A 27372-nucleotide genomic window follows, 5' to 3' on the forward strand; every position below is an offset into this window, starting at 1 on the left:
TTGTTTTGGAGAGACTGGAAGATTGTTCCTTCTGATTTGAAGAAATACATAATAGTAGCATTTCCTGTTGGAAGCAGTATAAAGCAATATAGAAAAGTAATAAAGAGTGTGGATTCTGAAGCCAGACTTACTTGGGTTCAGAAAATGTCTCTGCCTTATCCATGTGACCTTGGAGAAGTTATTTAATCTTCCTGGGCCTCAGTTTCCTGTCTATAAACTAAAGATAATGATAACTCCTGCTTCATAGGGTTTTTGGAATAATTAAGTTAATCTATGGAAAGTATTTAAAATAACACATAGTAGTCTCTCAATAAATGTCAGCTATTGTTGTGGTGGTGATAGTTAAAATTGTGGTGGTGTTTTATTTGAAGGCACCTTAGATGACTAAGGTCCTTTTTGCGTCTGTATGAAGAGAGAAATTGAAGCAAGACATACATTCTAGTTGATTAAAATGCTAGAAGACTAGCTGATATTTATTGAGTACTTACCATGCAGTAAGACAGTATAGAATTCAAACTCAGATTGTCTGGTTTCAAAGCTCATATGTAAAATCACTGCACCATATTACCACTAAAATGAAGGGAGTCATATGAAAGCTTTGCCTTTGAATGATATTAATAGCCTAAACAGATGCGGAGTCAAACAGTGGCTGAGAGGGGGAAATATCTATAGGACAGAAAACAAACTGAAAGGGTACTTAATGAATTTCTATGGTGTGCCAAAGTCATAGACAAGGTATGTGAACAATCTGATTCAAAAAATAAGATTCAGTGGCACTAGAAAAAGTATATTAACTTAAATCTAGAGAAAAGTGCTTATGACTAACTTTTTATATACTTTATTTAAAATACAGTGTGTAGTAAAATAAGATGGAGGGGTTTTTTTTCAGTTAAAAATAATAAATAGAGTAGTCTAGTAATGGGGAGCTCAGTTTCTAGAAGCAGATGTCTAGGTTTAAATCACTGTTCCTCCTCTTAATAGCTAATGACCTTGTAGATGAGGAAAAAAAACTTTTCTTCTATGCTCTTAGGTTCTGTTACTGGAGCCTTGCAAATTAAACTGACAAAAGACAGATTAATGGAAGGAAAAGATCAGTTTATTTACATGTGCAACATGCACACACATGAGAGACTCCAGTGATGAGTAACTCAAAGAGATTATTAATTAGGATTTTGAGGTTTATATACCATCTTAATAGGTGAAAGGGAGGAGGAGCAAAGCACTTAGAGGAAAACAAATGACTTTTTGGAAAGATAAATGGATTTTCAGGAGAACAAACAGGAAATAAAAAAGTTTGTGAAAATGGTTTTCTATCTTGGCGCAAGTGATCCTTTTGTCTCCTTTAGGACCATAAAACTTCCCTAAATAAAGGATTTAAGGCAGGTTTTATTCTCATTCTTTTTCATTCTCATTTTCATTCTATTTCATCCTCATCCTTCCTTCTGGGAGTAGATCTGCCCTCAAGAAGAATTTATGGTAGTTTTATTTCCCAGAAGTGGTTTCTTTTAGTCAGGTAAGGGAAGTCTAAAAGGCCTTTTCTTCTGCAGCTCTTGAATCTCAAATACCTTTAGCACAAAGTGGCATATTTGAGGGTGGCATATTCTGTACCCTTAACCTTGAACAAATTACTTAATCTCACTAAAATTCACTTTCCTTATCTATAAAATGGGCATAATAATGGCACCCAGTTAATAGAGTTGTTATGAGGATTAAATAAGATAATATATGGAAAGCTCTTAGCTCAGCACCTGGAATACGATAACAACTTGATGAAATTAGTTATTATTTGCTACACTTCAACTAGAAGTTTACTGGTTTGAATCAGTGATTCTCAACCTTGGTTGCACAACAGACTCCCTGGTGGGATTCACGAAATACCCCTAACCCCACAACCAAAGGTTCTTTTTCAATAAGTCTAGGGCCTGGGTACCCACCTTAAAAAAAAAAAAAAAAAGACCCCCAGATAAATTTAATGTTCAACCCAAATATTGAGGTTTAGATCAAGAGTGAACAAACTGGGGCACCTGAGTGGCTCAGTGGGTTAAGCCTCTGCCTTCGGCTCAGGTCATGATCTCAGGGTCCTGGGATCGAGTCCTGCATCGGGCGCTGCTTGGCAGGGAGCCTGCTTCCTCCTCTCTCTCTCTGCCTGCCTCTCTGCCTACTTGTGATCTCTCTCTGTCAAATAAATAAATAAAATCTTAAAAAAACAAAAAAGAGTGAACAAACTAGTGGTTACCAGACAAATCTGTCCCATAACTACTTTCGAAAATAAAGTTTTAGTAGAACATGGTCACACCTATTTGTTTATGTGTATCTGTGGCTACTTTTACTCAAATCTAAGATATTTACTGCTTATAGCAAGTTTGTCAATTCCTAGTTTAGAATGAAGTTGCTGGGCAGCCTATACCACACGGGGGCAATACAACCTCATTACAGGATCAAGATTTTAGGGACTATTAAACTTGAAAATTGACTGCTAAACTAAACACATCAGGAATTATAAAAATGAGTATACTTTTCCTACCTATAAGCTCTTTTCTCTAGTTTCCAATCACGCATAAGTCTATTCTGTATTGAAAACATCTATGCCAGGGGTACCTGGCTGGCTGTCTTTAGAGCATATGATTCTTAATTTCTGGGTTGTGACTTCGAGCCCTGTGTTGGGTGTGGAGATAACTTAAAAATAAAATCTTAAAAAAAAAAAAAACTATGCTAGACACTGATCCCTCCTCTGTCTACCATTCATGCCTAGTAAAAAGAGCTTTTACCCATGGCCTTTCTTTAGCACCTAGTCATTTCTGATGTCTTTGAACTCTGGCTTCAAAGCTCATTTGTTCATTGAAGGTTATTCTCCAGGATCACCAATGACCTCCTAATTGTATTTTCTGAGTTCTCTTTCTTGTATTTCTATGAAGATCCCATCCTTCTTCAAACTCTCTACTCCATGACATTTCACATTCTCAGTTCTCTTGCTGTCTGCCCACACTCATAGCTAAGAAGCTCTTTGTTCTTCTCCTTTAACCTGTATTCTCTTTTTTTTAAGATTTTTTTAAAATTTATTTATTTGACAGACAGAGAGCACGAGTAGGCAGAGAGGCAGGCAGAGAGAGAGGAAGGGAAGCAGGCTCCCTGCTGAGCAGAGAGCCCGATGTAGGGCTCGATCCCAGGACCCTGGGATCATGACCTGAGCCGAAGGCGGAGGCTTTAACCCACTGAGCCACCCAGGCGCCCCTAACCTGTATTCTCTTAATACACTCTGTTTAGGATGGGTATCAGTCCAAGTAGGCGCACTACTTTGCTTTTGTAAGTTGTTATTAACCCTACAAAGTTTGAGAATCGGGTTGCTAACTTGCTAAACCATGGTTTAGTACAAAATGGGACAAGATAAGAAGAAATTGATACTAGTTGAAAAGGTTTGATCAAGCATCATGTCCAAACGACAGACCACATTAGGGGGTGGACACAACCTTCCTTAGCCTCATAAGCCCACAGTTTGTGACTCAGTCAACTTTGAGGGCTAGACTCAAGTCTAACCTCAGAGACCTTTATACCATTTCCTCCCTTAGGGAACATCTGCTCTGCTCCTTTCTTCTGAGTAACATAGGAGCCCTGTCGGATGCCCAAAAAAAAAAAAAAAAAAAAAAAAAAAGAACAAATGAACCGCATTGCTACCTGTAAACACTGTACTTGCAACTTACTATAATTAGTTCCAAGCTCTGAGGATTACACTCAAAAATTCCGAAGGCCACCTCACCCTATAGCTACTGCCTAACTACTGTTACCATACCAGAAAATATTACTACCAGGCTCCCACTCAGTAATTCTTTCTTTTCACAAACTGCTATAGATGGAACACTGTTCCCTGGATACAAAAGTATGCATATGTCATATTTTTGTTATGTTTTATACGTGGCAGGATAAGTGGAGCCAAATAACGGGACCGGTCTCTGTATTTGGTGGCCTCACCCATAAAAAAGGCTAACAATGTCATCCATAGATTGGGGACCAAGTAGGGATGGTTGGTTATTTATTAAGCCAACTAATTGTTTCTTCCTTCAAATGATAAAATAGAATCGGCCCCTTTTCAGGAACACTTGTACTAGAACTAAGACAAATCTATTGAGAACCACGGGTTTAGATTGCGGCTCAGCATGGGTAGATGGGAAATAGGGGTTATAACCACACAGAGCTAAAAATAGCAAGCTGTACCACTCAGTGAATGCTAAGAATAAACAGAACTACCAGGAAGGGCCTTGAGGAACAAGTCTTAGCCACATGGAGAGAGTTGACAGTTCCCAACTGTACATGTGGGAAAATGTTGAAATGCTGGCCACATTTCCCCTGGACCTTCAGACTTCGGCTCAAACCAACAACCACATTATTACCTAAAATACCTAAACCTTCTACTTCACCTCACCCCATCAGCTTACATCCTCTGCAAATCAAAAACAACCTCCCCCTATCCTGCCTTGTTATCAGAAGCCTAGATAAATAAATCATATACCAGGGGAGAGTGACGTGGAGGGGGAGCTCTATCATTAGTTCCTGCTCTACCCATGGCAGAGAGGCCAAAGGCTTTCACCCCTGGGTTCATCTGCCTCCCATAACCTGAGCTCATTGAGATTGCCTGGCCTAGGCTCAAAGGTTTGACATATATGTTTTTTGGTAAATAATATTATACCAAACATTTTACTAAACCAAAGCCAAATAAATAGGTAACTAGTAAAGCTGTTTGCTACCTCCTCTTACTCATGCTGAACTAGACTATAGAACAACATGATGGGCGGCACCTGGGTGGCTCAGTGGGTTAAGCCTCTGCCTGCAGCTCAGATTGTGATCTCAGGTTCCTGGGATCAAGCCCGGAATCCCCACATAGGGCTCTCTGCTCAGCAGGGAGACTGCTTCCCCTCCCCTCTCTGACTGCCTCTCTGCCGACTTGTGATCTCTCTCTCTATCAAATAAATAAATAAAATCTTTAAAAAAAAAAAAAAAAAGAACAACATGATGGTAGAAGAGATTTTGACAGGAGGAGGACTTAGTTGGAATTTCCTAATCTCCTAGCTTGCAGTCAGTAGCCTTTTTGCCAAACTTACTCCCACACCAACAGAAAACTTAATGAACTGATTTATACAGAAAGGATTTTAAGCAAACCTGCACAAAGACACAGAACATGCCATAAGAAAAGAACACCTTGGGGCGCCTGGGTGGCTCAGTGGGTTAAAGCTGCTGCCTTCGGCTCAGGTCGTGATCCCAGCATCCTGGGATCGAGCCCCGCATCAGGCTCTCTGCTCAGGAGGGAGCCTGCTTCCTCCCTTCTCTCTCTGCCTGCCTCTCTGCCTACTTGTGATCTGTCTGTCAAATAAATAAATAAAATCTTTAAAAAAAAAAAAAGAAAAGAAAAGAATACCTTGCTTAATTTGCTTCCAGCACACAGTATACATTCATGGGTGCCCAAGAAACTAGGGACTCCAAAACATAAAGGGTTTTTGCCTTCTCAGCACTAACAATGAGAAAGCACACGATATATAGTATTTGATCCTTAAATAGGTGATCATTCAAAATCCCAGGATTAAATCCACTAGGTTAGCCTGAATATTAATGTATTAAAAATATTTTTCGGGGCACCTGGGTGGCTCAGTGGGTTAAAGCCTCTGCCTTCGGCTCAGGTCATGATCCCGGGATCCTGGGATCGAGCCCCGCATTGGGCTCTCTGCTCGGCGGAGAGCCTGCTTCCCACCCCTCTCTCTGCCTGCCTCTCTGCCTTCTTGTGATCTCTGTCTGTCAAATAAATAAATAAAAAATATTTTTAAATATTTTTTTTTTCAAAAATAATGCTTTTTTTAGAAAGAGGTTTCTCCTAGAAACAGTAGAACTACATGAGGATCAGCAGAAGATACAGTCCTTTTAGCAAAAAGGACTGCAGGGGTTATGGACATTGGGGAGGGTATGTGCTATGGTGAGTGCTGTGAAGTGTATAAACCTGGCAATTCACAGACCTGTACCCCTGGGGCTAAAAATACATTATATGTTTATAAAAAAATTTTTAAATTAAAAAAAAGGACTGCGAACATAAGCCTAGGAGCCGATTTTTACATCTGTCTTTTAGGTAAAGGACATCACTTTCAATTGATTCCCACCACCAAAACTATGATTTTCCTAGAATGGTGGGCAGAAAATAGGATCTTCAGAAAACTTAAGAAGGGGCAGTTAGCTTGAGTAACATCTTAGATAAACATTCCCAAACACTGAAAACCACCGCACAGCTGAGCTTCCAGGGCTGAAAAATTGAAATGCTTGCCCAAGGGAAAGAGCTGTGAACACACAAAAGATTCATACATATCCTGTCTCTGGCATTTGGAAGTGGGGGTTCAGAATGTGTGCTGGGGAAAGGGGCTCCCAGGTAGAATATTCAACCTCAGCTCATTCTGAAGTAGCCTGATTCAGAAGCACCTGGAACAGTTCTCTACTCTGGGAGGTGTTCTAGAATTACTGAATACAAGAAGACAGTTTAGAGGAAACAGCAATCCCTAAAGTCAGGTTTCAGGCCATTAAAGGTTTGTTGTTTTTTGTGTTTTTTTTAATAAAAAAAATAATTTATATAATTCACACACCATAGAAATCGTCCTTTTAAAGTGTACAGTTGGGTAGGTTGTTTGTTTTTTTTTTTATCATATTCACAAAGTTGTGCAACCATCACCAGTATCTAATTCAGAACATTTTAGTCACCCCCAAAAGATACAGTTTTAATTATCAATTTTCTCTATTCTCCCTCTCCCAAATCCCTAGCAACCATTAATCTACTTTCTGTCTCTATAGATCTGCTATTCTGGACATTTCATATAAATGAAATCATACAATACATGGCCTTTTGTGTCTGTCTGCTTTCACTTAGCATGACGTTTTTAAGGTTCATGCATGTTGTAACATGTATAAACAAGCACTCCATTCCTTTTTATGGCTGAATAATATTCCATTGCATGAACTATCTTACTTTGTCTGTTATCAATTGATGGGCATTTGGATTGCTTCCACTTTTAGGCTATTTTGAATAATGCTGCTTTGAACATTGATGTACAAATTTTTGTGTGGACATATATTTCCATTTCTCTTTGGTATATACATGAAAGTAGAATCACTGTGTCATTTGGTAATTTTTTTTAAGATTTTATTTATTTGCTTGGCGGGGTGGGGGGCACAAGCAGGGGAGTGGCAGGCAGAGGGAGAAGCAGACTTCCCACTGAGCAGGGAGCCTGATCATGACCTGAGCTGAAGGCAGATGCTTAACCAACTGAGCCACCCAGCCCATATGGTAATTTTAACTTTTTGATGAACTGTCAAACTGTTTTCCTAAGCAATTGTACCAGTTTACATTCCCACCAGCGTGTGTGAGGATTCCACCTTCTCCACATCCTCACCAACACTTGTTATTGTCTATCTTTTTTATTATGGCCATTCTTGTGGGTATGACATAGTATGTCATTGTGGTTTTGATTTGCATTTCCCTATTGACTAATGATATTGAGCATATTTTCATAGCTAATAAGCCATTTGTACATCTTCTTTGGTGAAATGTCTATGCGAATACTCCATTCATAAATGGGTTGTCATTTTATTGCAACAGTTCTTTACATATCAGTTTGGGGAGTATTGTTATGTTAATAACATTAAATCTGCTGTTTTCTTTTTGACTCATCAATACTTAACATTAATGAATGGTACAAATTCATATTTTCCAAGATCTATTTTTCTGTCGTTGTTAGCCTAATCCTCTCCCAGCCTACTGAGCTGTAGATGTCCAAAGCAATCCCATTGGCTGAAGGTAAAACCCAGTATTGCCATGCTCTGGATGACAGAAAGAAGATTTGCGTGAGTAGCCACTAAACCATTGGTTATTTCCTGTACCTGACCTCCCTTTTCTGCTCTGTAGTCCAGAAACATTTCTTTGAAAGACAGAAAATCCATAAATGGAAGCATCCTGTCAAATATGTTACCAACCATTTCATCCTTATGGGGTTGTAATGTGAAAGTCACCAAGTTAAATCCAGGAAGCCTCCAGCAGCTGTTCGTTCATATGCTTCTCCACCTAGTAAATATATTTGTTGAAAGTAAGCTATATGGGTCATCTGGGTGGCTCCTGCCATTGGGATTTTGGGTAATTTTTATTCTCTCTTTTTTTTTTGTAATTAATCCAAAGTTTTACATTGAACATGCATTGTATTTAAACTTGGGGGAAATACCAATAAAACTATTTTTATTTGGAGAAAAGTGTGGCCCAGTCCACAGTCCTGGATCTAGGTCAGAATCCCAGGAAGCTGGTATCAGAACTTCCTCAGCACTTCCCCAGGACCTTCACCAAGGAGCTGCTGTTTGGTGTGAAGTTGGAGAGTAAACAGGCCCCTTTGAGGGAGAACAATGGTTGTCAGGTGGAGTGTCACCTGAAAGCAGTGACCAACTTTGTCTTACCTCAGAGGATGCAAATTCTGGCCCCAACCCAGCTCCCTCAAACATCATACTTTCTTCTTCTTGACTTTGGGGAAAGTCTGGAACTCCGAAGAGTTGTTAAGCTGAGTTCCTCTGCACCTCCCAAAAGAAGTCTCAGAACTACAGTAAAGGTGAGGACTTCCATGTGTTGTGGCTGAAACTTTTATATATATGAATATAGAAATACAAATAAATGTATGTAAATATAAATATAAATATATATATATATTTAATAGACCTGTAAAGGAGCAGTTTCTTTCTATGTTATTGAAGTTAAGCCAGTAGAAATTCAAATTAAAAAGTTGTAAGTTTAGGATGATAAATGTAATCCCCATGGCAACCACAGAGAAAATAGCTATAAAATACACACAAAAGGAAATGAGAAGATGATTAAAACATTTCGTTACCAAAAAAAAAAATCAACTAAACACAAAAGTAGATGGTAATGCAGGAAATAAGGGACAAAAATACCGTAAGGCATTTAGAAAACACGTAACGAAATGTCAGAAGTCGCTCTTAGGAGTAATTACTTTAAATTGACTAAACTGTCCAATCAAGACAGATGTTGGCAGAATTGACTTAAAAAACTGATCTGGGCACCTGGGTGGCCCCATCAGTTGAGCATCTGACTCTTGACTTCGGCTCAGGTCATGATCTCAGGGTCCTGGGATTGGGCCACCGTCAGACTCCACACTCAGGGCAGCCTGCTTGTCCCTCTCCCCCTGCTCCATCCCCTCTCGCTGCCTGTCTCTCTCTTTCTCTGTCTTTCTCTCTGTGTTAAAACAAACAAACAAACAAACAAATAAATAAAATCGTTTAAAATAATCTGATCCAACTGCGCTCTCTATACGAGACTCAGTTTTATTTTTTTAATTTTTTTAAAATTTTAAGTAATCTCTACACCCACTCACAAGACCAAGATCAAGAGTCGCATGCTCCATTGATTAAGTCAGCCAGGCACCATGAGAGACTCACTTTAGATCCAAAGACACCAACAGGTTGCAAGTGAAAAGATGGAAAAAAATACTCCATGCGTATACTAAGTGAAAGAGAAAGGTGGCTGAACTAATACCGGACAAAATAGACATTAAATAGACATTATAGCAAAAAAGTTTATAAGAGACAAAGAAGGACATTTTAAGAGTTCAGTAAAGTGTTCAACACAGCAAGAAGATATAATTATGAACATTAACATACCTAATAACAGGTCGTCAAAATATAAGCAGCAAAAACTGATGGAATTGAAGGGAGAAATAGACAGTTATACAGTAATAGTTGAAGAATTCAATATCCCACTGACAATAATGAACAGAACAACTAGACATAGAATAAGTAAGGAAATAGAGGACTTACACTGCACAGTAAACCGACTAGATTTAGCAGGCATTTCGGAGCACTTTACCCACCAACCACAGAATACACATTCCTCTCAAGTGCACATGGAACATTTTACAGGATAGATATGTCCGGCCACAGATTAAGTCTCAATCCATTTAAAAAGATAGGTATCATACAACGTACCTACTTTTGACAAAATGGGATGAAGTTAGCAATCACTAACAAAAGGAAAACTGGAAATGTCACAAAATTGTGGAAATTAGCATACTTTTAAACAACCAGTAAATCACAAAAGAATTAGAAAATATTTAAATGAATGAAAATAAAAATACAACATGCTGAAATTTATGGGACATAGTGAAAGTGGTTCTAAAGGGAAAGTTTATAGCTATAAATGCTATAAATGCCAAAAAATTAAGAAAAATCTCAAACTAATAACCTAACTTTACAATTCAAGGTTCTAGATATAGCAGAACAAACTAATCCAAAGATAATGGAAGGAAGTAATAAAGATGAAAGCAAAGATCAATGAAATATAGAAGAGAAATCAATGAAACCAAAAGCTGGCTCTTCTAAAAGAACAACAAAACTGAAAATCTGTTAGCTCGATGGACGAAGAAAAAAAGAGAACACTAAAATTACTAAAATCAGAAATGAAAGTGGGGACATTACCACCAATTCTACAAAACCAAAAAAGTATAAGAGAGTACTATGCTGGGCACCTGGGTGGCTCAGTCGGTTAAGTGTCTGCTTTTAGCTCAGTCACAATCTCTGGGACCTGGGATTGAGTCCCACATCGGGACTCCCTGCTCAGTGGGGAGTCTGCTTCTCCCTCTGCCTCTGCCCCTCCGCCCTGCTCATGCTTGCTCACTCTCTCTCTCTGTCAAATAAATAAATAAATAAAATCTTTTTAAAAATTGAACAAAGACCTTAATAGACATCTAGCTAAAGGAGATATACAAATGACAGATAAGCATATGAAAAGATGTTCCACATCATATGCCATCAAGGAAATGAAAATTAAAACAACAATGAGGGGCTCCTGGGTGGCTCAGTGGGTTGGGCCTCTGCCTTCAGCTCAGGTCATGATCCCAGGGTCCTGGGATCAGGCCCAGAATCTGGCTCTCTGCTCAGTGGGAAGCCTGCTTCATCCTCTCTCTCTGCCTGCATGTGATGTCTCTCTGTCTCTGTCAAATAAATAAAATCTTAAAAAAATAAATTAAAAAAAAAAACAATGAGAAATAACCACCACTAACCTATTAGAATGGTCAAAATCTAGGACAAAATACCCGACAGCACCAAATACTGGTGAGGATGTGAATCAACAGGAACTCTGATATATCATAATGGGGATATAAAATGGTACAGCAACTTTGGAAGGCACTTTGGTGGTTTTTTTACAAAACTAAACCTACTTTTTTTTTGTAAGGTTTTATTTATTTATTTGTGAGAGAAAGAGAGAGAACACGAGCACAAGCAGGGGGAACTGCATTTCCTGCTGGACTTGATTCTAGGACCCTGGGATCATGACCTGAGCCAAAGGCAGACACTAAACCGTCTGAGCCAGCCAGGCGTCCCAAAACTAAACCTACTCTTAACATATAATTCAAAAATTGAGTTCCTTAGTATTTACCCAAAGGAGGTGAAAATACGTCTGCACAAAAACCTGCACGGGGATATTTCTAGCAGCTTTTTTCATAATTGCTCAAACTTGGAAGCAACCAAGATGCCCTTTGGTAGGGGAATGGTTAGATAAATAAAGCGTGGTACATCCAGACAACAGAATATTATTCAGTGCTAAAAAGGAATAAGCTATAAAGTCATGAAGAGACATGGAAATACCTTAAACGCATCTTACTAAGTGAAAGAAGGCAGTATGAAAAGGCTTCTCACTGTGCGGTTCCAAATATAGGATGTTCTGGCAAAGACAAAACCGTGGAGAAAGTAAAAAGATCAGTGGTTTCCAGGGATTAGGAGAGAGGGAGGGATGAATGGGCAGACCACTGAGGGTTTGTAGGGCAGTGAAAATACCCTGTAAGATACCATAATAATGGATACCTGTCATTTATACATTTGTCCAAATCCATCAAATACACCATTAAGACTGAACCATTATGTAAACTATGGGCTTCGGGGGACAAAGCTGTGCTAATGTAGGCTCATCAGTCGAACAACACACACTGATGAGTGATGTTGATCACAGGGGAGGAGTGGGAGGTATGTGGAAAATCTCTGTACCGTCCTCTCAATGTAGCTGTGAACCTGAAACTGCTCTTTTAAAAAGTCTTTTTTTTTTAAAGAATGCTACTTATATAAGTAAACAGTATACTGTAAACTTCCTTGATTCATGAAAAAAATTACTGTCAAATGAAAACTTTTCTCAATACTCTATAAATTGCAGACATCCAAATATACATCCAAGAATCACAGACTGAGAAACAGCTCTACAAGCTCCCAGCCCCAACACCATGAAAGATTTTCTATGGCTATTCATTGTTATTGCAACAGTAATGGTGTTCCCAATTTGCTTTTTCATTAGAGAAAATCCCTTTGATACTACAAGTTTCCTATCTTTGGTGAGTACCAGAAACTATGGATGGGGCAAAGTTAAAATCCCTTGACTTAAAAAAAAAAAAAAGCAGATTATCTAGTTATCTATTTGTGTGAAATTGTCACTAACACTATAGACACTCAAAGAAGAAAAAAGATAATGAATTTGAGGACTAGCATATCATTTTTCTTTGATGGAGAAAATAAGGGATGTGGCACTCCAGAACAGAGAATTTAGGGCTGAGGAAAAAATAATGCTTATTTAATACTTCGGCAAAGTTGGCCCTTTTTTTTTTTAGTTGGCCTTTTTTTAATAGCAATTGATGAGACATAAAATACTCTGACAATTACCATATGATCTCTCTGATATGAGGAATTTGAGAGGCAGGGTAGAAGGTGTGAGGGGGAGAAAAAAAATGAAACAAGATGGGATCAGGAGGGAGATAAACGATAAGAGACTCTTAATCTCAGGAAACAAACTGAGGGCTGCTGGGCAGTGGTGGGGGGAGGGATGGAGTGGCTGGGGGATGGACAATGGAGAGGGTATGTGCTATGGTGAGTGCCGTGAATTGTGTGAGACTGATGATTCACAGTGGTAACCCTGAACCGAATAATACATTATATGTTAATTTTTAAAAATATTCTCTTTGTTTAGTAAGTTTCCCATTTTAGAAAATTTCCTTCAGTTTTAAAGTTACATATCTCCTCCGGCCCACTTTATATAGTAGGATGCTGAATTTCAGAAAAATTAAGTCATTTATCGAAGCCAAGAAAAAGTCTCAAGAGTTGAGAAAATTGCCCTAGAAACGAGAAATGACAAGAAAAGGGAGAGTAGTAAACGATTTTGCAAGAGTGAAGTGCCACCTAGAGAAAAGAGTTTAGATTGGGACATTGGGGTGGAATTACCTTCTCTCCTGTATCTCTGACATTTAATATATATTTTGCCCTTCACAGAACCCATATCAAGCTGTAGTCATAGGGAACCCAGGAGAGCTAGCGAAATTCCAGTTCCCTTCATCCCAAGACCCACAGTCTGTACAGGAGCCCCTCGTGTAGAACTTCTTTAGAGAATAAGGAAGAAATTGAAATCAGCCCTGAGCAACCTGCCCTGTATCCTAGAGATACTTCATTGTGTCGTACAAAGAGAATCCACTCAACTATTATTCCCAAAGGGCTTGAATAATAGAGCTGAAACTTACTTTTTTCTCAGGAGGAAAAGGAGATGGTAGCTTGGCAGAGAGCCCGGATGCAGATCATCCCTGGTAGAACAAACCACTTGGAAACCTTCAAAAATATGCAGAAAAAGTTAGAACTGCTCAAAAACATAAACGCCCAAATCTTGATTGGAGCTCCTCCTTTGAAAAAAAGTGAGTATGCACAAGGGGTATGGAACATGCTGGGATAGGTCAGACAAGAATAGAGACAGAAGACAGTAGAAAGGAAATGGACTTATGACAGCATTTGATACAGTGGATCATTCTTCTTTTAACATTCTTCAATTGCTTACAGAATTCCAAACTCTTCTGGTTTTCCTCTAGCTTCACTAGTAAATCCTCAGTCTCTTTTGCTGGCTTATCTTCTCTTTCCATTGCCCAAATGTTGATGTATCCTAGTTCTTGTCTAGACTCACTGCCTTGGTGACCTCTTCTAGTCTCACAGCCTTAACTACCATCTGTATGCTAATTACTCTCAAAAGTACGGCTCCAGCCTAGATCTGACTGTGGTCCTCGCTGACTTCTGCAGTAATGGTACCCCTCTTTCCCCTATCGCTGGTAACTGTGCTAGCGTCTGTTACAAAGTCTATGGCTAGAGACTATGTGGCTTTTATCTGTCAGCTCAACCAGAACTTTGTGATTCTCTTCACTGAACAAGCTTCATTCTGGCATTGTGTACCCTTCTGAGGTCCAGCTGTGGCATTCATTTGATCCCCATAAGTTGTGATGGTATTTGATAAGAAAAAATAAACCTTGTGACAGAATAACCATTAACTGACTCAGATACTTTAAGAATTCAAAGGACAACACAAAGTTATTTATTATCAATAAAATAAGATTAAGTTCAAGAGGGCTTAAGCTTGTTGGTCTTTAAAATACAAAGAACTCTCAGCAAGGAAAAACTACATTTTTCTTTATGTTTAAATGCATTTTTGAATTGAATGCATTTTGAAATATCTGTCTGAACCCATGATGTGTTTTATTTAAAAAAAAAAAATTTTAGGGGGTACCTGGGTGGCTCAGTGGGTTAAGCCTCTGCCTTCGGCTCAGGTCGTGATCTCAGGGTCCTGGGATGGAGCCCCATGTCGGGCTCTCTGCTCAGCAGGGGGCCTGCTTCCTCCTCTCTCTCTGCCTGCCTCTCTGCCTACTTGTGATCTCTGTCAAATAAGTAAATAAAATCTTTAAAAAATAAAAATAAAAATAAATAAATGGGCTCAGGACCCAACTTCAAGAGACTACTTGCCTAAGATAGGACAATTTAAACATCAATAAAATTTTTGTGGTTTGAATCATAAAATTCATGAGTTCATATGGATATCAAAACAAACAAACAAAAAACCAACCAACCAATTTTGTCACAATTGGAAAATGCTAGGCAACCAATCATTATTTTGAAAGCTGCTAAGTAAAAAGGAAAGAATCAAATACTTATCTCATTTATCTATATGGACTATACCACTGGGTAACCAGAGAAGAGATTTAGGGGAACTTTCACTTTATAGAAACATTCCAGATAATGAATGCAGAAGGAATGTTTGACTTAAAATATCACCATATTACAACCCTTAGAGTATTAATGGATCTAGACACTGAACATCAAAGGCTGCTAAGATCCTAAAAACAGAAACAGTTTGCCATTGTGTGCCTTCTGATGGAAGAACACATCAGATAAACCTAAGCTGAACTCAATCAAGTCACCATATCCATATTTTCTACAAACTTCTTTTCATACGAACCTGTCCTTTTACCAAAAAGTATGATTTCTTCTTCAATCTCTCTGAGGATTGATGGTAATATATTTGAAATGCTCTTCATTTCAGGATTCCCTCTATTACATTTTTACAGTTTTCTTTATGGTCGAGTCATTTTTCTTCCATTATGTTGGTGATTCTTGTTTCATATTTATATTCAAATGTTCTTTGATTCTTGTTTCAGATTTATATTCCAGGATCTAGAATGAACAGTGTAATTCTCTACAGATAACCACTCCTTTTTGCCTCTCTGTAGAAGTGTGTTGTGATTGGGGCGCCTGGGTGGCTCAGTAGGTTAAAGCCTCTGCCTTTGGCTCAGGTCATGATCTCAGGGTCCTGGGATCGAGCCCCGCATCAGGCTCTCTGCTCAGCGGGGAACCTGCTTCCCTTCCTCTCTCTGTCTGCCTGCGTCTCTGCCTACTTGTGATCTCTGTCAAATAAATTAAAAAATCTTTTTTTTTTATAAATTAAAAAATCTTAAAAAAAAAAAAAAAAGAAGTGTATTGTGATTGTAGAAGCCTGCCTCATTAGATTATGGGGGAGCAGTGACACATAGAGGAAGTAAGGAATGTAGATAACAGATCTTCTGGGCGAAGTGTCCTGCTAATTCTCCCAGTAGAACCCTAAGTCATGTGGGGAATTTCCCCCATTTACCTGCTTAGACACTCTGGCAGGCTCTACATTTCTGAATGTCTACTTGAGGGAGTGTAAAGGTAAGTGCCATAGTCAGCTGTGCTCTCTCTTTTCCCCCTTCTGTTGCCTGGAGTTCTTGCCTGCATTTCTGATGTTCTTTCCACCCCCAGGATTCACACCCTGGGCCTTTGCCTGGCAAACCTTCCACTTTATTTAGACAGAAATCCTTATGATTTTTGCCTGGGCATGTGTGTTGCTACCACCAGCCTCTTGGTGATCACTGGTCTAGTGGTTCTGGAAACAGTTCGGTAATTATCCAGGTGTCCATCCCAGAGTCCATACCTCTTCTATCTAGTGGCTCAAACTGAGAACTTTTCTGAAGTTCTGATACAGATGCATCTGTGCAGTTGTTTTCTCTGTGTGTCTTTGGGGCTATAAATACTACTTAGATTTCTCCACCAATCCTGTTCCAAATTCTATATTCCAGGAATTCTTCAAATATTATTATCTTTTCATGGCAACCTTCCTGGTTTCTCAGTGGGACTTTGGGTGGGAGGAGACGTAGATGCAATGATTTTAACTCACAACTTATGACCAGATATTTTTAACTCCTCATATGGTCCATACCCAGGCCTGGGGGCGAGAAAATGTAAAATAACTGGAGGGACAAATGAATTTAGCATATGGAAAGACCTAAGAAAGATTTATAACCTCACTCATAGCAACTATTTTCCTCACTTCTCTAAGTTGTTAAAAGTCCTCTTTTCTCCCCAATCCTAGAACTGCTGACCATAGGGATTTCCTCAGTTCAACATTCCAGTGGGAGCTACCTCTTGGACACTGTGCAATCTCTCTTTGTTGCTTCCTCCTCATCTGAGCGGAAACACTTCATTGTCTTGGTACACCTGGCAGATCCGGACCCCAAGTGGCTTGGTCAAATGATCTCCAACATCTCAACCCTGTTTAAACCATATATCCAGGCCAGACAGCTAGTAGTGATCAATACACCTCTTAAAAACTATCTTCTTTTAAAGGACCTTAAGAAAAACTTTCATGACACCCCAGCCTATGTAACCTTCCACTTCAAGCAGAACATGGATTATGCCTTCCTCATGAACTTTGCAACCAACCTCTCTGACTATTTTCTGATGATCGAAGATGATGTGACATGTGCTCCAGGATTTGTCACCCAGATAGCTACCACAGTGTCTGCCTGGAGAAACAAACCTTGGCTGACTCTAAACTTCTCTCAGCTGGGCTTCACTGGAAAACTCTTTCGTACTAGAGACCTTCCCTGCTTGGTTCACTTCCTTTTCCTCTTCTACCAAAAAATGCCCTGTGTCTACCTCCTCACTCATTTTCATGACCTTCTCATGGAACCAGCACCAATCCAATTCTTCCCCTCCCTTTTCCAGCACATGGCTAATTACTCCTTCTTTGACAGCAAATTCAATAGCCTCAAAGGTAAAGAGATTGAGGAAAATGACCCTGGTTCTCCCAGCAACCCTGCTGCTTCCATCTACACCAGCTTGAAGGTTGCCAATGACTCTGTTCTCATGAATGCCTATAGCTTGGATAAGAATTTCTTTTATACCAAATCAGCGGAGGCTGGCAGTCATCTGACTGTGGTTTTGGATGTGCCCGCCAAAGTGTTCCAAGTTCAAGTGCTGACTGGCTCTCACCTAAAAGGCAAGAATCAGCTGGAAGAGGGACAAGTAGAACTGGGCTATGATGCTACTAATAGGGTCAATGACTGTGATGACTATATTCTACTGGGGCTACTAGAAAATGGCACCCTGAATAAGCAGGTGTTATCTGATGAGTCTGGGAAGAAGGTAAAATGTGTGAGATTGCTTGTGACAGCCACTCCACCCTCTGGAATAATAGTCAGGCACATCAACCTGTGGATTAAGTGAAATTTAATAATATTGAAGAAGCCATTGGAAGTTCTGGGAGGGATTGAGTTGCAGTTTAGAATGTATTAGAGATTTTAAAAAATTAAAGTCTTGAAATTGGTCAAAGACATCTCACTCTTGGGTCCTTTCAGGATTCTTTTTTTTTTTTAAGATTTTATTTATTTATTTGACAGACAGAGATCACAGTAGGCAGAGAAAGAGGGGGAAGCAGGCTACCTGCTGAGCAAGAGAGCCCCGTGTGGGGCTCGATCCCGGGACCCTGAGATCATGACCTGAGCCGAAGGCAGAGGCTTAACCCACTGAGCCACCCAGGTGCCCCTCCTTTCAGGATTCTTAACACAGAAGACACAGCATGTTGAAAGGCAGAGTGAAGGTAACATCCTCTTGGTCCCAGAGAGCCACTGGTGGAATAGGCAGGATTTTTAACCCTTCCCTGGTTTTCTGTTGTTTTTTTTTTTCTTCCCTGTTTTTCTATGCAAAAGGATCTACCATCCAAAATTCTTCCCTTGGAGCAAGAACACCAGACTTCTAGAAGCAACAGGAACATATGGGTAGGACTGACTGGATGTTCATATCCCAAGACTCTAGCAGTGCATGAGAGAAGACAGAGGATCTTTCCAAGAGCCAAGAAATAGAGTCATTAAAGGCTGCACTTCCTATGTGACAAAAAAAAAAAAAAAAATTAGTTGGTCAGGAGAGGAACATGACTATTTTCTCTGTGATCTCATTATCCCATTACAAGGCAGTCATTCATTTGATAAATACTTATTGTGTAACCTTCATATTAGGCACAGATTTTCTCCTACCTGATCACCTAATATGTCAGGGTATTCCTTCTTAAATAGCATCAGAATTATTAAAAAATAATTTTCTCTGATTTTTGGCTGCTCTTGTCTCCAGCATAGTCTTATCTCTGGGACTATAAGGCAACTGGGATGCTTCTGATGGGAAAAGCTGGATATTTTACTAACATTTTTTCAGTTCAGCTTTGCTATGAACTCTCTATTCCAGGAAGAATCTGAGCTCTGAGCCCTGAACTCAACTAATGTGCATTGTCAGGTTTTCACTAGCTTGAGAACTATAATCTATGAAGGTGCAGATTAAGGAAAAAGTAAGAACCTCTTGAAAAGGAATATTTGGGAAGAAATGTAATAAAAAACTAGGCAGTATGTATGAGTTGTAATAAAATGGATAGAAAGACCTGGGGGATTCAGAAACAGGATAATGGGATGGAAACAAGGAGAGGGATATGGGGGAAGCCAAACAAGGATGCGAGGCAGAATTTGGGAGCATCACATGCAGGGAAATGGGGGGAGTGTATATGGTTGGCATAAAAATGTATTGTTGAAATTGGCTACAAGCATCACGACTAACTGACAGCTCCGCTGCTGTTCTCTGGATTCACCACAGTGTTGGTGCCAAGGCCATACTTCCCACAGAATGCTCCCAGCCAATAAGTGACTATAGCTGGGGTGCTAGCAAGGTCCATCCTGGGAAGATGAAGGACTCCTCCAACAGGTGGCATTAGCTCAAGAACTCTCCATCAGCCTGTTTGAAGCTGTCTTGGAACCATGCTGTAGTCCTAGACTCTTCTTAGAAATTTCTTCTTCTGTACCACCTTCCACAGTTGTCACACCTTCACTACACTCTGAAGCCTCTCCAAGCCTTCTCCCTCTCCCTCCACTAATCTCTTGGATATCTAACCCCATTTTCATGTCAGTTTGTTGGCAGGCATGAACTAATACAAGGGATACTAAGAGTGCACTGAGGAAGTGGATAGTAAGGTGAGGATTTGCAGCCGGTTACGCAGGACCCTCGGGAAGTTGTAGAAATAGAGGTTAAAATAGGTTAATAGAACATGTCATCACTGTGGACAAAAGAGGCAGATAAGAAGACTGCTACTTGATATCTACAAGCAAGAAAAGGCAAAAATGGAGGAACAGGAGGTTGAGGGCCGTCTCCCCAGTGAAAAGTCACAAACTCTCGCTTAGTTCCTGGACTCAAGCCAATTTTCAGGCCTATATACATTGACAGAAGAAGTGGCCAAGTCCCCAGAAGGAAGACCCTGTAACAATATCTCCTGTAAGCATTCCCCAATTTTTCCCCTGCAAAGGGACCTAGAGCCATTTACATGGATAATTGTACAACTGTAGAAGGGGAATATCCAGACATTTTCACAACTATTACACACAAGTTCTGGGCTGATATTGATATCTAGAATCAAAGCATAATCATGGCCTCCTGTTAGAGTGGGAACTTAAGGGGAGCACATTATAAATGGTGTCCTCAACAAAGTCATGCTTACAGTGTGACCACTATGTCTACAGACCCACTCAGTGGCCATCCTTCCAGTCCTTAAGTGTCTAATTGGAATTCATGTATTTGGCGGTTGGAGTAACCCCACATTGGATCCTTGGTCTATGGGCTAAGAGCTATCATAAAGGAGAAGGGGAAGTGGAAACTGCTGAAACTGCCCCTATTCCTGGACAAGATAGTAAATCAAAAACAGAATGCCAAGTGGGGAAGGAAAGGATGGCAGAGATTAATGTTACTAGTAGACACTTAAAATATAAATTGTGGAGGTCCCTGTAATATCTATTCAATTCACTAGTCTGGCCCCTGAAGAACCCAGACAGCTCCTAAAAAATGACCATAGACTACCACAAGCTCATCCATTTAGTAGCCATGATTGCAGCTGCTGTGTCAGATATACTGTGTTAATACAGATTAATAAGCTCTTGAGCTCATCCTATGCAGCCATTGACTTAGAAAATGCATTCTTTTCTATTCTGATTAGAAAAGAAAATCAGAAAGACTTCACATTCACATGAGTTGACAATATTCATTCACATTTTTGCCCCACAACTATGTAAACTCAGGGGCACCTGGGTGGCTCAGTTGGCTAAGCATCTACCTTCAGTTCAGGTCATGATCCCAGAGTCCTGGGATCAAGCCCCATGTTGGGTTCTCCGCTCAGCAAGGAGCCTCCTTCTCCCCATCCCTCTGCCTGCGGCTCCCCACTGCTTGTTCTCTCTCTCTCTGTCTTTCTCTGTGTCAAATAAATAAATAAAATCTAAAAAAAAAAAGCAAAAAGAACTATATAAGCTCTCTTGCCCTCTGTCATAATATAGTCCAAAGAGATTTGGACTACCTAGATACCCCACAGAACATCATACTGATTAGACAGGATAAGTAGGTGGCTAGATCCTGGAGGTCTTGATAAGAGGCTAAAATTCAGGAATTTGCTACTCGAGTGAAGTATTTTAGAGTCCAGTGGTCAAGGGAGTACCAGAACATTCCCTCTAGACTAAAGAAGAAATTACTGCATTTGCATCCTCTACTACAAAAAAGGAAGCATGGTGTCTGGTAGGGTTCTGAGAGCAACAGTTTCCAAATCTAGGAATGCCACCCTGGCTCATTACTGGGTGATACTGAAAGTTGCCAGCTTTGAATGGGCCTTGGAGCAAGAAAGAGCTTTGCAGCTGGTCCAGGTTGCAAGACAAGAAGTTTTGCCACCAAAATCATACAATACACCAGACCTGATGATTTTATTAGAGGTTATACTGATGGGAAAAGATACAGTGTAAAGTTTATGAAAAGCCCCTATGCAGTCCCCTAGGATGCTGGAGCAAGTTCAAGCCATTTGTAAGAGAAAATTATACACCTTTTGAAGAACAGCTCTTGGCATGTAATTGAATCCTGATAGACACAAAATGCTTGGGCATGGAGCACCTGGTGACCATGTGTCCATAACTTCCCTTTATGAGCTAAATTCAGCTATACCCACCAAGTCATAAAGTCAGGCAGACCTAGCATCAGTCCATCAAAAGAAAATGGTGTACCTGGGATCAAGTGGGGCCAGAAGGCAGAAATAAGCTGCATTAGTAGATAATTCATACCATTCAAAATAATTACACCATACCTTCCCCCAGCTCCTACCTATAGTCATATGGAGGGTTCCATATTACTAGCTGAAGGAAAGGGGAAAGGCCCAAGCCTGATTTACATATAGGTGTGCTTTACATGTAGTATAAGCCAAAAACAGATGTTGGTTGCATTATGGACATATTTAGGGGTGACTTTGAAAGAAAGTAGAGGAAAATCTTCCCAATGGGCAGAACTCTAAACAGGTACCTGGTCTCTAAACAGGTGTCATGATTTCTGGACAGTGACCAAAGTTCTAACTGTCTTATAAGGTTCCTGGAAGGGAAAGGACTAGAAGCCTGGAGATACCAAGGACTGATAGAGGAATGTGGAAGGACATATGGGTATGGACACAAAGTGTGAAAAATTTTGTATCACATGCTAATAACCACCAGGAAGCATCCCTGTGGAAGAAACCCTTTACAGCCAAGTAGACAAATGATTCAGTCAATTAACATTAAGCAACATGGAAGTGGCACCATGGCCACATGAATAAGGTGGCCATGGTCGCAGATATGGACACTACATATGGGCTCAAGAGCATACACTTCCAGTGACCAAGACTGACCTAGCTATTGCTACCATTGAATACCTAACCTGCCAACAAAAGAGGCCAGTGTAAGTCCCCATTATGGTCCTATTCCTTGAGAAGACCATCCAGCTTGCTTGGTGGCAAGTTCCATCTTGGAAGACCCAGCAGTTTATCCTCATAGGATTAGGGATCTACTCTGGGCATGGGTTGTCCTTTCCTGCTCAGAGAGTCTCAGACAGGACCACTGTCTAGGAGCTTATGAAATGCCTGATCCTCACCCATGGACTCACACACAACATAGCATCCAATCAGGGGACCCATTCACAACAAAGGCGGTACAGAAGTGGGTCCCTGACCTTGGGATCCACTGGTCATGTCATATGGTACACCATCCAGAAGTGACTGACCTCATAAAGTACTGGCATGCCTTTCTAAAGGTACAGCTGAAATACTAGCTCAGAGATACTCACAGTATGGGATGGCATCCTTCAGGATGCAATATACAGATGAAATCAGAGGGTCTAATTCATCCTCAAAAGAAAGAATATATGGGTCTGGGAACCTAAAGGTGAAAACAGGAGGGGACCCCACTTTACTATCACTCCCCATGACCCACCAAGGGATATTGTTCTTCTCATATCTGCAACTCTGGACTCTCCAGGGCTGAAAGTGCTGATTCCCAAAGAGGTTGCCCCCTTGCCAAAGGACATAGCAAGGGCCCTGTTGCACTACAGGTTATAGCTGCCATCAGAGCACTTTGGACTCTGTATCCAGAGACCAGAAGACAAATAGTCACCATTTTGTGAAGAGTAAATGTCCTTGATCAGCAAGAGGAGGTAGGGTTACTTTTACACAGTGAGAACAGAGACAATACATATGGAATCCAGGTGACCCCACTTGGGCACATGCAGGTACTCCCCCGCCCCAGTGTAACTGTGAATGGACATTTGCAGCAACCCTAGTACAAGAAGCTTTGTGATTGACAGGAACTCAGACCTCTTAGCAATGTGGGTTTGGGTCATACCACCAGGGAAGGGAAGCCACTAAGATCTGCCAAAATAATACTTGAGGGTGAGAGGAATTTAGAATAGGTGGAAGAAGAGAATGAAGATGAGTATAAGTCATGGTCCTGATGCCAGCTACAACAGCGAGTGCTATAGCTCGCTCTTTGAGGTTCCCCCTCAGGAAGAGAGACCAATGGGAACAAGGGAGAAGCCGCCCCCCAAACTTGGCTGAGAAGTAGATCTGTGTGGTGCAAGGGGTGAACTATAGCAGCCATGAAAATGTGCTGCTCGGCTCTCCTACTGTGAGGAGCATAATTCACTGAAAGACTGAGCACACTTCCTACAGACTGTTCCTCACCAGTTGAAGGAGCACAGTGGGGTTACTAAAACAGGCCAATTCCAACAAGATCAGGACTCTCCCACTAGGCAACTTTGGCTTTAGGATTCCCTATCAGCCTACCTGAGGTTTCTTGAGCCTGCACTGATGCACAGGATGCTTTCTACTCAATCTTCCTTCCCTCCCCCGATGTCAAACTTCCATTGCATTCTTGAAGGCTATAAATCCCAGTAAATCACCCACATGAATCCCACCTTGCACAGAGTGGATTCAACCCAGTCTATACTACTCTTTTGCACAAATTAGAAAAAAGCACTCCTCCTAAGGTGGCTAGCTCCAGTTGGAAAATCCAACTGGATTTATAGTGGTAGATTTTAGTTCCCTACCACTCCCCTCAAGCAAACACAATCTGTACAACCACACAGATGTGGAAGCACTGACTTCAGACGTCAGTTCATAAATGGGTACATTTTTGATCCAAAACTGGATCATCCCAGGGTGCCTGAGTGGCTCAGTCAGTTCAGACTCTTGAGTTTGGCTCAGGTCATGATCTCAGGGTTGAGAGATGGAGCCTTGCAACAGACTCTGTGCTGGGTGAGGGGATTTAAGATTCTCTCTCTCCCTCTTCCTCTGCCCTTCACCCTGCTCACTGGCTCTCTCTCTCTCTCTCTTTTTTTCTCTCTCATATCATCTTTTCAGTAACTATTGCTTTTTTGTTTTTCTCTTACTGTATTGTCCCCACCCATCTTGTATGAATCTCTACATCAGGCTGTCTTTTATTGACCTTCTGCCCATTTTAAAAGCAATTTGTTGTATGCTGATGGGAAAACACAGTTGGTTACTTGTGATCAAAATTAAGTTGGGATATCTTAAGACAACCGAGCGAAGTCTCCCAAGAGTTAGAGTCTAGAAATGCAAATACCAAGACCTAAGGCCAAAGGCAGGGGCAAGACAGAATCTATAAATAACAGACTCTTAGTAAGTATTTCTTCTCTTTATTTAACCACACTTCATCATATGTGTGGATTATATTATAAACATTCAATGGCATTTATGAGGACTCAATAAGAACACATTAGCAAGTGACTTCCCATTCTACCACTACCATGTCTGCCACAAAAGTTGCTCAGTAAATACTCTTAGCTCTTTTTCTTTGCATTATATCAGAGGTGGTATTGAAAATTTAAAAACTAGGTGGAGGGGCTCCTGGGTGGCTCAGTCGTTAAGCATCTGCCCTCGGCTCAGGTCATGATCCCAGGGTCCTGGGATCGAGCCTCGCATTGGGCTTCCTGCTCAGCAGGAAATCTGCTTCTCCCTCTCCCACTCCCCCTGCTTGTGTTCCCTCTCTCGCTGTATCTCTCTCTGTCAAATAATAAATAAAATCTTTTTAAAAATAAAATAAATAAAATAAAATAAAAACTAGGTGGAACAAGAACATTTCAATTAAAACAGGCACTGGCCCCAGCACTAGGACAGGGTCCTAGAAGTCTCCTGAAGTGCCAGTTCTTAACTTGTTGCTAGGTCATGGAAGGCTTGGGGAGTATCAGAGAAGAGGAAGAGATGCCTCCTGAGACACTGGACCACACCCAAGGCCAGGTGTTTACTAACTGGTTAGTAACTGGGTTGAACATCAACCCTGTATTACTCATAAGAGTCTCACAATCTGGATCAAACTTCTCAGACTCATATTTTTCTACCTCCTGCAGCCAAAACTCAGATCAACTAATACACCCTTTCCCTTAGATCCACCTGGAAAATTCCCAATCCACTCTCAAATTCTAGCTCAAATGTAAATTCCTCTGGGGAGTCTTTCCTGTTCACCCAGAGATAGAGTTAACACCTTTCTGGTATTTTTCATAATATATTATGTTGGACTCTACTATAGCACTTTGTTCAATCAAGAAATTATACGGAGTCCCTTCCATGTCATAAGAATTGAGCTAATAAATACCCTACAGGTATTATAACTTTCTGTCTGTCTTCTGCATTCGACTATATCTCCAAAAGTCACTAGGCAAAGTCTTGTTGTTCTTTTCATCTCCTATAAGACTAGTGCAGCACCTGGCAACCAACAGAAACTCAACATGTATTTGCTGAATAGGTGAATTATTTTCATTCAGGCAGTCTGAAAGTGACCCATTCTGTCAACATTGATTGAGTGCCCTCTATGATCTAAGCATTATGCTAAGCACTGGGAATTCAAAGATTGCTGATATAGTCCCTGGCCTCAAGATGTTTACAGACTAGTGGCGAGATTAATAACATTCTAGAATATCACATCATCATATAATGGGAAATGCTAGTTAGAGATAAGCACAGAGAGTAAGGACAGCAGAAAGGAGTGCCCCCACCCACACTGCTCCAAAGCATGGACAGTGTGTTCCAAGAGATTCCTCAGGATCCTAAATTCTAGGCTGTCAGATACAGAAGTCTATAAGTAGGGGCCTTTTGTGAAAAGATACCCTATAATGATGAGTTCTTAACCTGGATCTAACCTGAACTGCAATACGAAAGTGTGTGTGAGATGTGTGTGTGGTTTTCATAAGGAGGTATCTGTACGGGTGCTTATGGGTATGGATGGAGTACACCGGTGTGTGGGTAGGTGAGTGGGTAAATGTGTTAGTGAGAAGAGTGTATTATGTGTATAAGCAGATATATTATGTCGGTGTGTGGGGTTGGTGTGCAGAAGGTTGATGTGTGGCCATGTGAGAGTGAATACATGCGCAGGTGTGTGGGGTGTTAACGGGTATATGTGTGGGTGGTTGGAGCAGTTGTGGTGTTTGTATAAGTAGGTATTGGGGGGGTGTGAGGGGCTGGGTATGTTTTATACATTTTTCTGAGGCGGTCCAAAGAGGTCTATGTCTAAAACATGATTAAGAACATCCCCTGGATATTCTTCCCTTTCCCTCTGAAGAACATCTGAGCTTGTCAGTCTAGAGCGTCCCCATATAGGACCATCCCTGAGTATAGGACAGGCCTTGTGAACTGGATATCACCCAGCTGTTCTGCAGGGACACAAAACGACTCCTAAGGAAAAGAGGGCATCTTTTACTGCACATTTATTGCCTTTATTCTATTTCTGGGCCTTCCTTGCATCAGAAGGGCAAAAAGGAGGAGGTAGGTTGGTGAGCTCCAGCTTCAGATGTAAAAGCAGCTGGGGTTCCAGTGCCCATAATGGACCTACGAGCTGGCTCTGAGCCTCCCCTTGAGCGCCTGCTGAACTACTTGGCTTCCAATCAGGTCCTGGGCTGGTCAACCCCTGAGATGTGTGATGCACCCCAGGGTGATCCAGGCATGACCCTGCTTGCTGTATTGATATGCCCACCCTGACTGCATCAGTTCCCCAATCTACACAGACGCCTGCCCTGGGCTAGGCAAAGCAAGTGACAACATGTGGCCAGTGATGTTCAAAACCTGACAAAGCATCTGGCAGCTCTGCTGGGCTCTCCAGTTCAGTAAACCAGCCCAGCCCCGATAATATCATCCCTGAAAGCTTTTCTTGAAATTACAATTTTAAAAACCAGCACCACTCCTTTTATGATGAAGGCTCGTAGCAGTGAAGCAATTCAAGTATCCTCAGGTGAAGTTTCATGAAGGGCAGCCAGGAATGCTGCCATGTTCTTCCTGGGCTACTCGCTGGATGGCTGACTATCTGGGATAGTCCGTCTTTTCAAATCCCTGTTAAGAGGCTC

At 40.8% G+C, this 27372-nt stretch overlaps 1 protein-coding gene across 1 annotated transcript; it reads left to right on the forward strand.

Annotated features, from left to right (window-relative positions):
- Positions 1-12287: 12287 nt before the first annotated feature.
- LOC308355919 (alpha-1,6-mannosyl-glycoprotein 4-beta-N-acetylglucosaminyltransferase-like) lies at positions 12288-17883 on the forward strand (the record flags this gene model as incomplete). Its single annotated transcript, XM_080824478.1, has 3 exons — positions 12288-12395; positions 13580-13736; positions 16748-17883. 3 exons carry the CDS (start codon positions 12288-12290, stop codon positions 17881-17883), a joined length of 1401 nt encoding a protein of 466 aa, XP_080680604.1.
- Positions 17884-27372: the final 9489 nt, after the last annotated feature.

The sequence above is a fragment of the Martes martes genome, assembly GCF_963455335.1.
Source record: "Martes martes genome assembly, chromosome: 15".
Taxonomy (NCBI): domain Eukaryota; kingdom Metazoa; phylum Chordata; class Mammalia; order Carnivora; family Mustelidae; genus Martes; species Martes martes.